The sequence below is a fragment of the Berghia stephanieae genome, chromosome 4 (assembly GCF_034508935.2).
Source record: "Berghia stephanieae isolate SIO BIC M18660-M18661 chromosome 4, UCSD_Bste_1.3, whole genome shotgun sequence".
In the NCBI taxonomy this organism is placed as follows: Eukaryota; Metazoa; Mollusca; class Gastropoda; order Nudibranchia; family Aeolidiidae; genus Berghia; species Berghia stephanieae.
Genome location: NC_088363.1, coordinates 9,452,766 through 9,469,602, shown reverse-complemented (window position 1 = coordinate 9,469,602; position 16,837 = coordinate 9,452,766). Strand labels below are relative to the sequence as shown.

At 35.8% G+C, this 16,837-nt stretch overlaps 1 protein-coding gene across 2 annotated transcripts in view; it reads left to right on the top strand.

The window, feature by feature from the left end:
• The window catches only part of LOC144969997 (sodium- and chloride-dependent betaine transporter-like), a 37,741-nt gene extending 22,248 nt beyond the window's left edge, over window positions 1-15,493 (top strand). The window contains exons 7-13 of one of the 2 annotated variants that reach the window (XM_078909133.1): window positions 1,419-1,543; window positions 2,598-2,710; window positions 3,258-3,395; window positions 4,461-4,560; window positions 6,142-6,254; window positions 13,839-14,018; window positions 15,129-15,493. In XM_078909133.1, the coding sequence (XP_078765259.1) occupies window positions 1,419-1,543; window positions 2,598-2,710; window positions 3,258-3,395; window positions 4,461-4,560; window positions 6,142-6,254; window positions 13,839-14,018; window positions 15,129-15,224 (865 nt within the window). In that variant the 3' untranslated portion in view covers window positions 15,225-15,493. Of the gene's footprint in view, window positions 1-1,418; window positions 1,544-2,597; window positions 2,711-3,257; window positions 3,396-4,460; window positions 4,561-6,141; window positions 6,255-11,239; window positions 11,491-13,838; window positions 14,019-15,128 lie in introns of those variants that run through there. The other variant, XM_078909134.1, reaches the window with a different exon arrangement.
• The last annotated feature ends 1,344 nt before the right edge of the window (window positions 15,494-16,837 follow it).

Below are 16,837 nucleotides of genomic sequence, written 5' to 3'. Positions count from 1 at the left end.
GACCAACACACAAAACTGTGTGAATACATGAACGTTTATAGTCAGGTTAATACAGTTCAGTGAGCATTAATCATAAATGCGGATGGCAAAAAACAATAACAAATACCCGAGTGACGTCATCTTCGACCTATCTATAGCCTGACACTGGAACCCTCTAAGACTTACTTTGAGGTCATTATTTAAGGTTTGTTCAGCTTCTGGTGAGTTGCCGTCAGTTGAGCCAAAGAGCGTGTGGGTAACGATTGTTATGTTACCAAGAGCTCTCACTTCCCGCTTTTGGTGAAGCCACGCATCTTCCGTCTTCTACTCGTATTTTCTTCATTGTATCAGTAAGCCGAGCGCGCATGATACACGCGGAGCACACCCACCTCGCTGTCTCGCCTGGCACGCGACAATAGCATTGCGGTTAAGAGAAGTGAGAGCTCTTGGTAACTACGTTACCCTACACACTCTTTGGTTGAGCTCAAGGAAACAAGTGATTCCATTGGTTGAACTCACGATTTGTTTTCTTTTGTGGACAGAGACTTATCTTTTGAGTAATATTTGGTCAGTGGCAGGCTTTAGATAGTATGCAGATGACGTCACTCAGGTCTTTGTTATTGTTTTTTTACTCCGCATTTATGAGTAATGCTCACTAAACTGTATTAACCTGACTATAAACGTTCATGGATAAACACAGTTTTGTGAGTTAGTCCGTTATACTTCCGGATGGCAATGTTATGAGCTGCTGAGCCAAGCGCATACTATCTATAGATGGAACGAAGATGATATCACTGAGGTCTTTGTTATTGTTTTTTGCCATCCATGTTTGTGAGTAATTCTCACTAAACTATGATATTAACCACACTATAGATAGTTCGAAGTTGACGTCACTAGGGTCTTTTTTATTGTTTTCTGCCATCCGCGTTTATGAGTAATTCTCATTAAACTGTATTAACCTGACTATTGAACGATCAAGGTTACACATAGTTTTGTGTGTTGGACCTTTATACTTCCGGATGGCAATGTTTTGAGCTTCTTAGCCAAGCGCATACTATTTATATATTTTTTAAAAACAACAAAAAAGTAGAGCTTAAATATTGCGCAATATCCACTAAATATGCTCCAAGCGCTTTATAAAAGGCCCCCGACCAACAGCAACACATAACACGTAGAACGAGACATGACGCCTGTTAGGCGATATTACAATTATTTTCCCGACAGAGACAACGCTGTTATTGGGCAGGTACTCATTTTACACTTGAGTACGTTGAGAAAATGTGAGTAAAGAGCATGTTCCAAGCTTGAACCAGGACCATCCTATCCGGAAGTTACTGTCATACCACAAGACCACATAGCCTGACTCACCTTATTTGGAGTGAGTCACAATATTGTTTGATACTTTAGAAATTATTATCTTGTTATGATTTGTCTTCTAGAGATTCCATTGTTTTTGCCTTCGTCAACGCCTTTACCTCCCTGTTTGCTGGATTTCTCGTCTTCACCATTCTGGGTTTTATGGCATTTCAACAAGGACGTCCCATAGATGAAGTGGCCGAGTCAGGTAATTCCTACACTCTGATTGTCGTCCTCCATTAGAATTAAACAACAAACAAACAACTTCCCTCGCCCCCTTCAAAAAAAAAAAAAAAAAAAAGGAAAAGAAAAAAAAACACAAAAAAACTTGAGCTTTTATAAAGAGCAATATCCACTAAACGTGCTCAAAGCGCTTTACAAGGGGTCCCTGGCCAACAGCAACACGTAACATTTAGAACAGGACATAACGGCTGTAAGGTGATATTACAATTTTTTAAACAAAGACAAAGCTGTTAACGGCCAGGTACTCGTTTTACACCTGAGTACGGTGAGAGAATGTAAGTAAAGAACCTTCTCCAAAGATTCAACTATACGCCGAGTGAGGCTCGAACCCAGGACCTTCCGATCCGAACGCGAGTGTCATACCACTGAACCACATAGCCGCACAAAGAAATAAAATCCAATAGAAAAGTAACAAAGATGGTTTTTGGCTCAACATCGTCTTTAGCTAACAACAAAAATAATATCCTAGATTTACATTACCTCTTCAATGATTTTTGCTAGTTAAATAAAGCTTGACATTTCTAATAATTTGTTGTTTCTTTTTAATAGTAATCGTATTGATTTTTTTTATTGTTGCCTAGTCTAAGGTTTTGCAAATTTACACAGCTTTTTTTACAATTTTAAAAGTTAAATTATGGCTAATCTATCCTTCTCACGTTTAAAAACCAATGCTTTTATATAGCGCAATATCCACTAAACGTGCTCAAAGCCCTTTACAGGGGTCCCTATCCAACAGCAAAACTTAACATGTAGGACGAGACATGAGGCCTGTTAGGCAATATTACAAGTTTTCGGCAGTATCTCAGTTCAAACATTTTCACCATCCGACTGATTATATCATTCAATGTAACATATTTTAAAATAAATCATTAATTTCGTCCAGTTGTATAACTTATTGGGTCCATCTATGTTATTAAGTGAGTTGTCCATACCGTCTTCCCTTACTGAAAACAATGATGAAACAGGCTCAGTAAATCAACGATGTTATAACTAATCTAGCTATCTACCTCTCCACGCAGGTCCTGGTCTGGTGTTCATCGCCTACCCTAAGGCAGTGGCTCAGATGCCTCTAGCACAGTTCTGGTCTGTCCTGTTCTTTATAATGGTCGTCTTGCTGGGATTGGACAGTGAGGTAAAATGAATCCTTTTTCTTGAATATATACTACGTTAGATATCTATTGCCTGTTGTAAGTGTTAATAACGCATTGTTGTTATTATTGCAACAGGCTTCATTAGTCGTGACGTCACTTCCCTCGTAATGACGCATAGTAACTTAGTAACTGGTTCTAACTTATCGGAACAATGGCGGACGCCCTTATGAAATATTTGTCCGACGAGCATAAAAGCGTATCCAGAGGAGATAAACATTATAAATCTGATCATGTTTTGACCTTTATGCATTCTGACCGCATGACATGTGAAAAAGTTCTAGCAACCAAGAAGAATAAAAAGTACCGATTTTCTTTGTTTAGAACCAAGCTGCTCGTTGCTGGGCGGACGTGACATCAGACTATTTAATCCTATTAATTGTAAATTCAATATTCAGCAATTAGTCCATTTCGACTAGGTTGGACTCACTCACTAACTAACTCACTCATTCCGATCACAGTTTTTTTTTTGTTTTGCTTTACATGATTCAAAGTGCATTACAAAATATATGTATCTTATTATCCTTTCAGTTTCTGGGCGTCGAGGCAGTAATCACGTGTGCGATGGATCAGTTCCCTCACGTGTTACGTCGTAAAAACAGGAAGGAGTTATTCGTCGCTTTCATTTGTGTGGTCAATTTCTTGTTGGGTTTGATTTTCATTTGCAACGTAAGTATAGCCATAGAACAGAATAATCATTAATTACGTCTACATATGTTTCTAGTCGTAAGTGGGTATTCTGAGGTCCAGTGGTATGACACTCGTTTTCGGACATGTTCCAAGGTTCGTAAGTAGCCCTAAAAGAGAATAATATAATAATTATGTTCCTCATAGGTTTCTAACCTCTTTTAAAAAATTGAGCTTTTATATAGAACAATATCCACTAAACATGTCCAAAGTGCTTCACAAAGGGTCCCTGACCAACAGCAGCACGTAACATATAGAACGAGCCATGACGCCTATGTTACATTTTTAACCTTAAGTGCGGCCGTGTGGCCGAGTCCTCCTCTAAGCGGCACCTATTTAAGTCCTTGGAAAAGGTTCTTTACTCACATGCTCTTTGTGTACTCAGCTGTTAAAATGACCTGGCCATTAACAACTTTATTTTAACACTCAATTATCTGAGAGGCCGGATAGCTTAGTGCTAGTACGTTCGCTCACTTATATCTCTCCCTCAGCTTGTCGGTTGATGTCTGCCGAGTTTGTATGGACTCCTTGACGTCATGACATTTTTATCTTCTGATTATGTCATCCGACAGTCCTTTATTCTCTCTATTCTCTTTATTCTCTCTCTCTCTCTCTCTCTCTCTCTATATATATATATATATATATATATATATATATATATATATATATATATAGTTGGGATTTTTGTTCTGACCCGCTGTGCGCCAAACAGTGATCGGGTAGCTGGATCTGTTATGTCTGGCTGAAAGTACTTTGCGATAGACAAGCGTTCTATCCGCAGGATAGCAAGCAATTGAAATGTATATTTAACACTACAGTAACATGGGATAAACTCCGGCTTCATGGGCTTAAAGGCTCCTGAAGGATTTTTTTTTTGTGGGGGGGGGGGGGGGGGATTAATTATACTATATGTACCATTACGAGTACATTGTTCCTAATTGTAAATTTAGATTTTGTTTTTCCTTTTCCTGATTTTGATTTTGCTTTCTTTGATTTTTTAAATACATATTATAATATTATCTCTAACTATCCATTTTGTACATCCAGGGAGGTATGTACGTTTTACAGCTGGTCGATTTCTACAACGGGGGACGAAATCTGTTCTTGGTCGGATTCCTGGAGGTCTTTGCCATCAGCTACCTTTATGGTGAGTACTTTAGACTTGCAATAAAAACATGTAAAAAGTAATAAACTGAAATGAATATAACAGCTTCAAAAAAGAACCAAATGTTACAGTGAATGACAATATCAGTTGGATGGTGAAAAAGTTGGAATTGAGATATTGAGTTAGTTAGAATGTCAATTTTTAAAAATCAAAAATGAGTTCTTGTCATAAATGATTAAATCAACCCTTTTTGTACATATTCGGAAATATCAAAGCTTAATTTCACTTCTAAATATTTTTTACAGCTAATCAAGATGAAAACGTATAAATCTTGAGACACGTTGCTGGATACATTTACCAGACATCTGACCATAACTTCATGAAAAATCAACCGATTTACTTCAAGTAAAGATTAAAATGCTCTGGGAGCATATACTTTCAGAAAATGCAAAAGAAATGCAAATCCAAAATGTCAACCTTCCGACTGATTATGTCATGCACTGACACAGATACCAAATACCGTGTTTGGTATTTTGTTGTTTTATTCAATTTTGTTTATTACTTTTTACAGTCCACAGCTTATAGCAGCTTAGTATCACAATAAAAACATGCCAGCTTTTATGTTGCGTAATATCACATATTGCGCTCAAAGCGCTTTACATGAGATCCCAAGTCAACAGCAATTCTGACCATGTCAGACGAGACAGATATCTTACGAGATATTACAGCTATTAGGCATTCTTATAATTTTTTTTTTACAGATTCAATCCCTTTCCTGGGTTTATACTTATTACAAACATGGACATGATAGATAAACGAAATAATAATTTTAAAACACTCCAAAACACTTGCGCGTTTATATAGGGCAATTTCCACTAAACGTGATCAAAGCACTTTACAAAGGACCATCAACAAACAGCAACGCTTATCATGTAGGACGAGACATGACACCTGTTTGGCAATATTACAATTTTTTTTTTCAGACAGATACAACGCTGTTAACCGCCATGTATTCATTTTACACCTCCTGGCGGTGAGAGAATGGGAAAAAATATACTTCTCCAAGGTCTCAACTATGCCTTGCTCAAAGCGGTACTTGATTGAACTCTGGATCTTCAGGTCGGAAGGCATAAGACCACATCACTGTAATGAAACCCTTTCCTTACAAACTATAGGAAAATCGTCACATTCGTTACTATACAACCAACACTTCTCTTATTCAAATTTCTTTTGTACAACATAAAATTTAAAGAAAATGAACAGTCTGTTGTAGACCATGTTTTGCTAAAGAACGTATGCATCGCAAGAAATTTATCGCTATTATGTCAAAGTGATAAGAAACCTATTTTGTATTATTTGGGTGTGAAGTTTTTGGGAAGATCCTGAAAATGGTGGTAAGGAGAGAGTTAAACAGTCTCTCTTTTGTAATTAACTCTATGTTTTCCACAGCGGCATTCAAACATTTACGTTTTGCAAAGCGATTTGAACTCGTTTAGTAGATTTTACTCTCTCTCTCTCTCTCTCTCTCTCTCTCTCTCTATCTATATATATATATATATATATATATATATATATATATATATATATATATATACTATAATATTTTTTATTATCGTCACACAGGCTTCCGTCGTTTCTATGACAACATGGTTATGATGGTGGGCAGCAAGTGGATGAAGTGGATGAGACCATATTTGACCGTGTGCTGGCTTTTCTTCACACCCCTACTGCTTCTGGTAAGAGAATGTCAAGATTGTTTCTACACAAGCTTAAACATAAATTGCCTACCCTTTAGCACATAATAAATGCAAGTCTGAAATTCGAACGCAATTTTGGGCCTAGTTTAGCATTGTTGTAATGGACTATATTTTGCGGCATTTTTTGAGATTTCCATTACAACAATGAGCCCATAATGAATTAGGTTATCAGACCTGCAAATAAGTGCACGTCTACCTACCCTTTAGCGCATAACACACACAAACTGCACGCTTTTTTCTTAACCATTGTGACACATTGCCTCCATCTTGTATCAAATCTTGGTGAATCTGAAATTTGGTAAGACTTGCGATGCCAGCTGACAAAAATTAACTTTATATTAAAATGTTCGGAGATGCGAACATTTAGCTCTGTTACAATCTATATAAATTGCATTATTTCTCTTTAACCCGTTAACTGCTGTACACTGAAAAAAAACACGTTTTTAAAACTTTGACCTGAAAACTCTTTATTTTTTTTTCAAATATCCATCGATTTAAATGACCCTCATCTTGGTAAAAACACTCGAACAAGGGACCACGTGATGTCTTCTTACCGTTCCCAGATTTAAGAGTTTTTACCAAGATGAAGATCATTTAAACCGATCAATATTTGAAGGACGAGTTTTCTGACCAACATTTTGAACACGTTTTTTCCTGAGTACGGCAGTTTACTACTGGTTAATAAAGGCACATAAAAGTATCTTACCTTGTTCATAAGATTAATTTTCAACATCCAGCGCGGTCACCTCGATTTATTACCAGTAGGAGGCGTTATGCTACAAATGCTCTTAAGGGGCGGTTTGGGTCTTTTCAAAAAAAATATGTAGTTACCAATATTGGGCGGTTTTAATCATTCTGTATTGTCATTATAGCTTAAAAAACAACATTTATGGTGAAAATTTTTAATTATCTGTGTTGATACCCATTTTGCGACCTAATTTGGGGGTCTGACTTAAAAAAATATAACAATCTTGTGGCAAACGTTCCACAAAAACTAATGAAGGAATGGCCTCCATATTCTTCCCTCTTGTCAACATTGTACGATAGTGTGTCACCATAGAGAGATTTTACGGCTTTAGCTTATGGATTTTTCATTAGAACATTACAAAGATGAGAATCAAAATGTTATGACAAAATTGATGTTAAAAATTCACAAATCTTATCAAAAAAATCTCTCTATGGTGACACAATACATTATCTCTGTGATAACTGTGTAAATTTTCAGACAATTTCATTGAATAAATTTAGAGAAACCTTTGGCACAGTATCCCATACCCTTAGAAATATGACAATTTGAGAAAATAACAAAATAGCTTCCCGTTTTTCACACTTTTCTTACTACCTGTACCATTTTCGACTGTGTTTTTCATGCCTTTATAGTTTACTTTAAGAATTTGGACTTCGATTATATGATTTCTAGGGTAATAAGATACCAATTTCCACCAAAATCTTAAAATCAAATTTTCGAAGGATTTTCCTAATAATTAGACCCAAACCGCCCCTTAATTTTCTCTTCCCTACAGCAACTATGCGTCTTTGTTATCGATAACGCATCAACACACCCAAACTCTTTTGAAAAATATGAAATATGAGACCAAATAAACAGTTTGAAAGGCATCAACAAAACATATTATATTGTGTATTAGAAAAATAGGAAAAATAATTTCAAGTAAAAATTTGTCCGCTTTCATCCTTTTACAATTGAATAGTTGCAAACGTTGCCCTCCCCCCCCCATCCGCCCCCCAATGCTTACAAAGACAAACCTAAGACTTCATCAAATAATATATGCATAGATGCATAAAAGACACGTGACACATGACAGAGGCAGTGAAGAGCTCTTCCATAGGTTGTCGGATAAGTGTTTTTCTGGGCGTCCATCGTTGGTGCTATCACTGACAATTTACAAGATGTACATCAATTGATCAAGGAAAAGTGACGGATTGTAATTAATTGACAACCTTACATCAGAGTTTAATATAAGCCATGGAAGACTCTTATATAATTTTTTTCATTTTTGGATATTCAAAGTTTGACTTTTTAGTGCTCGTTGGATACTTAAAACTGATGACTAGTCAAAACAATGGTCTGCTGCAGCTTATTGGCAGGGACGAATTATTCTGAGAAAGAACCGTTACGGACAATAAAGCAGTTTGAAAACTCAAGTGTATTTTTTAATGCCCGGTGGATACTAAAATGGCGCCCATTCAAGAGACGGAAAAAAATGGACTACTGCACTGGTCTCCAGCAACTGAGATGAAAATAAAACAATTTGGATATTCCAAGGTTTTAGTGCCCGACATATACCTAAAAATGACCCGCAATGAAGAGACGGAAAAAAGTACTGGTCTGCTGCAACGTATTGACAGAGATTTCTATGTCCTCCACAGTATGGTTACGGGCATAAAACATGAGTTTTTTCATTACCAAATGAAATCTAAGCTACAATTATTGCGACACTTATCATCTCCTAAGTCGAAGAATGTCGATCGAAAACACCAGCCAGACAAAATAACGGTCACTCGTGTTGTGAAATTTCCATGATGAAGTCTTCACTGATTTTTACCTCACGGAATGACTAATAATTATGTCGAGACATTGAGTGCTTTATTTCCGCGATAACTTTCGTGTTATGATTCCTTTTTAAAAAAGCACTGAGAGGTCAACGTTTTGATGAAGGCGTCTGTAACATTATACGAAGCCATTAAACGTGAGCTTACTTCAAGTAACATTACATATCGAAAGAAAAATGACAACAAAAACTACAATTGGATTTCCTTTTAATTGTCTTGCAAATGAAAGACAATAAAAAAATAGAAATAAGATAAAAATAAAGAACCAGCAAAAATATGTTATCATTTAAGAAATCTTTTAGACACACAGTATGAATGAAATATAATAAATTGATAGATAAAAAAAGAGTGAAAACAAAGCATTGATCCCCTCCCCCCAGATCAATAAGAAACAGAATAAAAACCCTCCCCCCCCCACCCTATTCATAAAAAAACCCCAACCAGATAACACAAAAGCAAACAAATTGAAAAAGAACAAAAAGAGAAAAATGAAAAATAGAAAAACAAGCGAGTCACTATCTATATGATTTATAAAATCATTTATATACAATGTATAAATAGACTGGAAATGTCTCGCGATTGATTTTGATTTTTCCTGCAGATTCATGCTATGCAACGACAAATTTCCATGAATAGGAAACCCCACTTTTACTGGGGATCCAAAATAGTGTTCATCAGTTAAAGCTAACCGTACTAAAAGATTTTCCTGCAGATTTATGCTATGCAACGACAAATTTCCATGAATAGGAAACCCCACTTTTACTGGGGATCCAAAATAGTGTTCATCAGTTAAAGCTAACCGTACTAAAAGATTTTCCTGCAGATTTATGCTATGCAACGACAAATTTCCATGAATAGGAAACCCCACTTTTACTGGGGATCCAAAATATTGTTCATCAGTCATAGCTAACCGAACTAAAAGATACCATGTTTTTAGTTTTCTGTTTTATATCAGGTACAATTAAGAGATATCGAACATAAGAAGGGGGTGTGTATTGGAGGAAAGAATGTAACACATCTGAGGTATGCAGATGATACGGTTCTACTGGCAGAATCTGAACATGAACTACAAGAATTACTGGATGTTGTAGTCAGGAGTAGTGAAAATATGGGACTGGAACTGAATATATCTAAAACAAAATGTATGACGGTATCTAAAAATAATAACCCACCAGCCTGTGTAATAACAAGCAGAGGACAAACAATACAACAAGTTGAATGTTTCAAATATTTAGGCTTCAATGTAACATCCAATGGAAAATCAGATTGTGAAATAAAGAAAAGAATAGGTATGGCGAAGAATGCATTCAACCAGCTGCATACAATTATGAAAAACAGGAATATTAGCATGAAAACAAAAATCAAAGTCCTGGATTGCTATGTACTGTCTGTGCTGCTATATGGTTGTGAGAGCTGGACCATAAATAAGACCATGGTTAAAAGACTGGAGGCAGTGGAAATGTGGTTTTACAGAAGAATGATGAGGGTGTCATGGGTGGAAAGGAAAAGAAATGAAGAAATTTTAGAAATGGCAAACAGAAAAAGATCACTGATAACAAAAATCATCAAACGCCAAATGGAATTTTTAGGACACATTGTCCGCCACCCTGGTATGGAAGTACTCGCCTTGACTGGAAAGATGAATTGAAAAAGAATAAGAGGAAGATAAAGAATAACTTATTTGAAAGGGATAAGAACCTGGACAGATGAAGCTGAGAAAGGTGGCGCTGCTTTAATAGAATTGGCAAGAAATAGATCAGCTTGGCGGAAGATGACCTCCGACGTCTGCTTCAGATAAGGAACTACATGATAATGATGATGATGATCAGGTACAAAACAGCTTCAATCAAGACATCGCGGTGATCATCATGATGAAAAAAAATAATATGTTTTATTAAACACTCAATAGGATTCAATAGTCTGATGTCACGTCCGCCCAGCAATGAGCAGCTTGGTTCTAAACAAAGAAAATCTGTACTTTTTATTCTTCATCCGGCTAGAACTTTTTCACCTGTCATGTGATCAGAATTTATAAAAGTCAAACATGATCAGATTTATGATGATTTGCTCCTCTGGATACATTTTTATGCTCGTCGAAGAGGTATTTCATAAGGGCGTCCGCCATTGTGTCGATAGTTTAGAATCAGTTACTAAGTTACTATCTGTCATTGCGATGGAAGTGACGTCACGACTGTTGAAGCCTATTAACAGGGGATTTGTCATTGCACGGCAGATTCATCCTAGAAAAGCGATTGGTTTGGTAGGGTAACGTGATGATGCGACTTGTAATTTTATCATGATATTTACTATGCCATGACGAATTTGAATATTTAAAATTTAACGATGATGCAATGGCCAATAGCTTGCATCTTATTCTTGATATTTACTTTCAGATGTTCAAGATTGTGCGACCAATATAGGTCTATCAGGTATTCGTTAAAAGGCAACGTAAACAGGTCCCATGAATACAAAAGTGTTGTATTTCTTCTAATTCACTCGAAAGTTTCCAACAAAATCACAATGGTGGAACACGAAAGGCATCAGAGATGTAATGGTTGATGTCGATGAAATAACTGGTACAAAATTTCATTAATATTGAGTTCTCTCCAAAGGCCCCGAGAACCGACGAAAATAAACTTTGATGGTAGGTATACATTGTTGTATGTCAGGAGTTGGTATAAACGTTGAGAGACGACCGTGTATGTATCTATTAATGTTTTTATCTCCTCCAAGCTTTTTGACTGCAGGGTGTAACGTATTTTATCAAATATGTATTGAGCACCAACCGCAAAAGAATGAAGAAGTGGTGATGAAGACATGATATTAGTATTGATAGAATCAAATGCCAAATATGGTTCTATGGAAATTTCATGATTTTAAAGATTTTTCTTAAAAGCTATTAATTTAATCTGGATTCTAAGAGGCTAAAAAATAATGGGAAAAATCTCCAACGAGTTAAGTTTTTATTAATATGAAGTCATATTTGACTCATTTGGACTTATACATGTGTTCTCGAAATCCAAATATGAATGATTTAATTCGTCAAATTTTTACAAAGTATAGCAGTTCGAAATGGATGCGTCCATGGATGTCCATCAACGATAGAGAGTTGTCATTGGATATCTTGTTCAATAAAGGAATAACATTTTAAACGCCATTAAAAAGTTTTAAAAACTTAGGCATTAGGTAGAAGCAGTGCTTTTTAGTAGGCCGCCCAATCTGACAACTCTCAGCCGTGTTTTTATTTGACAAACCTCGTGATTGTCGCCCTCCAAGCAGTGTCAACTCAGTGAATCAAATAATGACAGAAGCACTGATTAGATGTGACAGCAGAATATATCTTGATGAGATAACAGGAGACTCTGAAATCAGTCATGGAAGTACCCATCAATTCATCAAATCCGTGGAATTTTCAAAGGTATGCGTTGATAGTGTACCCAGGTTGTTTATTTCGGATTGCAAGCGTGAAAAGGTGAATTACAGTCCGAGCGTCTCCGACTAAGTGGAAGTGATGAAAGCTTTCTCAGTAGAATAATCACTGGAGATGAAACCTTGCTGGATTCATCATTATCAACCTGAGTCGAATATACTATCAATGAAATGGCGACATCCATCTTCCCCAAAGACAAAACAAAAATAAAATAAATCAAAACAGTGTTTTGGGACATTAGAGATGTAATCCTCGTTCCTCCTACAAAAGGGAACTACTGTCAACTCTGAGCGGTACATACCGACTCTGTATCAGCTGAAAGCAATAATCCGCCGCGTTAGACCGGAGTTGGAGATGGAACGAGCATTCACACAATCCTGTCCACACACAAGAGCCAGGACAAGGGAGGTAATTGCATCATTTGGATGGGCCATACTGTCCCACCCTCCATATTAACCAGACTCGACACCCTCGGACTTTCATCTTTTGTCCACTTAATAAAGCAATGAAAGGACATCGCTTTGAAGATGGTGAAGAAGCCAAGAAAGTAATGAAAGATTAATTGGCTCAAAGTTCAGTCAACTCATTTTTACGATGACGTGATACACACCTTTACAACAATTGTGGGCTGTGACCATCGAGATTGATGGAGACTATGTTGTGAATTAGCATTCTACTCGGCTAATGACAGGCTATAATATTAATTTGAGTATGATGCCTGGAATTGTTTTAAAGGAGTAAACACAGTCCCAATACTTTTTGATTCAGCCTCTTAGATACCCATTCGTGACCTAGCATTTTTATGCCCTCCGATTTCACCCATAGAAATACGTTTTAATCATCAAAATAAAAAAAGTACCGAGAGTGTATTTAGAAGAGTGAAAGATTTATAAAAATAATTCTATCCTATGCTTTAGTAAAATCGACATCGTAAAGATGATATTGCCAATTATTCCTTCGTGGTCGAGGTTAATACTTTTTTGACCAACAGTGTAAAAAATGGTAATTGTTTTACTGCTTATACCAATCAGATCATTGAGCTTTCACTGAAAGTCATGGCTCATTCTAAATCAAATTTAAAATAACAGAATTACTATTGTTTATCAGAAGAATTACTGTTGGAACAAATTTTATGACGATTTTGACTATTCCCTTTTAAAACCTTAAAAAATATATAAGCAGATATTTTCAACGCTTACCATTTTACCAGTTACGCCCTGCAGTTATCAACAAACATTGCACCTCCCTATTTTTTCCTTTGCCTACGATACCTTCTAACTCCACCCCCCCCCCTCTCTTATTCTTTCATTTATTAACTCACTTTCTCTCTCTCTCTCTCTCTCTCTCTCTCCATCTCGCGCTTTTCTCTCTTTCTTTGTCTGATATAATTTTCTCTCATTCCACGTCCAAATCTAACCGCCTGAACCAGTCCTTGATTGCAATCACAGATAAAAACAATTCATTATAATTGCATGACGACAAGACGAGGGAATATGCATTCTGTGACAAATAAACAAATAATATGGATAAAATCATGAATTTCCAATACAAATTACTTGTAGGTGATACTCATCATTACGTCAGTCAAAAGCGAAGAGTTGACCTACAGCCGTCCTAACGAATCTGTGTACCACTATCCACAATGGGCTGATGGTGTAGGATGGTTACTGACAGCGTCTTCCGTCATTTGGATCCCTGGATTCATTCTCTACAGATTCGTCAAGCATGGATTCTCCATCAAGGTCAGTTTTTAAAAATGAAATTATCTCGACGTCAATTATATAGCTTCCTTTATTTGTGACACAGGGCAAAGCAACGTGCAGATATTTGCAGGTGTGATAACCGAACGCAATTATGGGCTACATTTATCGTTGATGCAATGGACGATATTTTGTGTTGGTTTCAGAATAATTTCTTACAACAATGGCCCATAACAATTTGAGTGAGCGACCTGCTATTTGCGGTACACGTTGGGGCAAAGCATTTCTGCGCTCCGGAGCCCCATTAAAAAAACCCCTAGTTAATGTAAAGAATACATCATTCATGAATCGTCTTTTTTCCCCATAAACTTTTCACTTTTAAATATTTATTTAGTATTTGTCGAATCTCTTTTAATCACCACTGCCATATCATATATAGAGGATACTGTAAAAATAACACATCATTATCATTATTGTTCAAAATTGAAATCTAATTTGATCTGGCTTGTAGGTGAGAATTGAACTTGAACTAAGCATAATAAAGTGCATTGAGCATGGCGATTTCAAAATAAACAATACAAAAAAGTGCATTTTGTGTTGTTTTCTTTTAAAGAAAAAAGTGTATTATTATACTCCTTTCTCTTTTGTAACTAATTTTTGTGTGTGGAGTAAGCACGCATTAGAAATCCATAACTGGGCAATTACGATTTGTTAATCGTGCGTAATGATCTGCACAAAATGTGATGGTGTATTTACATAACTACTTAGAGATGGTGAAAGAGAGAGAGAGGCTAGTTACATCAAATTTTGATATTTTCAATAGAATTCAATTTGTTTTGCCTGCACTCTTCTTAATTTAACGAATTTATTGTTTGGTCATAGATTGAATGGGGTGAAATAATAATATTATTAAATCACGTTTATTGGGTTATAGACAGTCATTTTTAATAAAGATTTTTACCAAAGAAAGCTTGTGAAAGTCTTAAATCAAAACTTGTTTTTATATCCCAATATAGAGGTTTATTCCTGTAATTATAGAGAAAAAAACAACAAAACTAAAAACAAAACAAAAAGCAACAAACAAACAAAACAACAACAACAATTCAATAAAACGATTAAGTTCTGAATTTACGTGTCTCTATTCTATTTCAGGTTCTAAAATTGATGCTGGTGCCTTACAAACTGAACCCCCATCAGATGAGATCTCAGGATAAGCTTGAACAGCATTTACACGACCTTGACCGATAACAGATGACGTAGCTTTGAAAATACAAAATAACAATAAAATTAAGACGATTTAGTGAAATGTATTTTTTGTGATTGTTTATCGATAAACGATACTCAATTTCTCACTTTGTCTAAAAACAACTGTAACCATTCGTGTCAAAATGATATTATGCCGGTATTAATCTGTTGCCTGAAAGTGACTTGTTTCTTCTTCTTCTTCTTCTTCTTCTTCTTCTTCTTCTTCTTCTTCTTCTTCTTCTTCTTCTTCTTCTTCTTCTTCTTCTTCTTCTTCTTCTTCTTCTTCATCATCTTCTCTTCTTCTTCTTCTTCTTCTTCTTCTTTCTTCTTCTTCTTCTTTTTCTTCTTCTTCTTCTTCTTCTTCTTCTTCTTCTTCTTTCTTCTTCTTCTCTTCTTCTTCTTCTTCTTCTTCTTCTTCTTCTTCTTCTTCATCATCATCATCATCATCATCATCATCATCATCATCATCATCATCATCATCATCATCATCATCATCGTCATCATCATCATCATCATCATCATCATCATCTTCTTCTTCTTCTTCTTCTTCTTCTTCTTCTTCTTCTTCTTCTTCTTCTTCTTCTTCTTCTTCTTCTTCTTCTTCTTCTTCTTCTTTTTCGAATGTTGGTGAAGGAACGCCGATGTCTTCATACACTCTGTCAGGTCACATACAATTTTGCCTGCAGAAGTTTTTGTACGATTTCCAGGTCAAAAATCCTCTTTTGCTCTTGCTTGCTTTGGGCAGGTCTGGGTAATATGATGGGCATCTTCATTCCCCCCCCCCCCCCCCCCACAATCAGCCATTCTTCTTTCTCATTTCCCAGTTGTTAATCTTTTGGCTGAACTTATTCAGTTTGAGTTATAACACGTCATCATTTCAGGGAGTTTGTTTAATTCCAATCCATTTTAAAGTTCAGTTTTTTTCATTCTGATTATTTTGACTTTAAAAATCTATTTGTCTTTTTTCTTACAGTCTGAACAATACAATTATAATCATGCTATCATCATCACATACTGAGCAACCAAATCAATTAAATGATTTTAAGAAATATTTCAGGAATTTGAATAGAATGTTATTTTAATGCCTGTTAACCCTAACTTTAATTTAACGTATGCACCCCGAAGTTTCATTTAAAGTATACAATCTTTAATTTTATTTAAAGTATGCATAGTCAGTCCTAACTGTCATTTAAAGTATACACCACTAATTTTCATTTCATGAATACAACTCTACCCTAACTTCCACTTAAAGTCTACGCCGATCACCCATTTGCATCCTATGTTCGAAAACAAATAAAAATCCACCGCTTGACTGGCAATTCTATTCCGGCATAACACCTGAATGACAACAATGGACCATCGATATCATTATCATTATTACTTCTATTATCATTGTTATTATTATTTCTTATTTAGTCGGACCTCTCTCATCAATGTATAACTTTATCTATGTAATAATCTTGTCATAACATCCATTAATATTGATGATGATGATGATGATGATGATGATGATGTGATGATGATGATGATGATGATGATGATGATGATGATGATGATGATGATAATGATGATGTTGTTGTTGATGCCGGTTTTTTATTTATTTTTTTATTTTATTA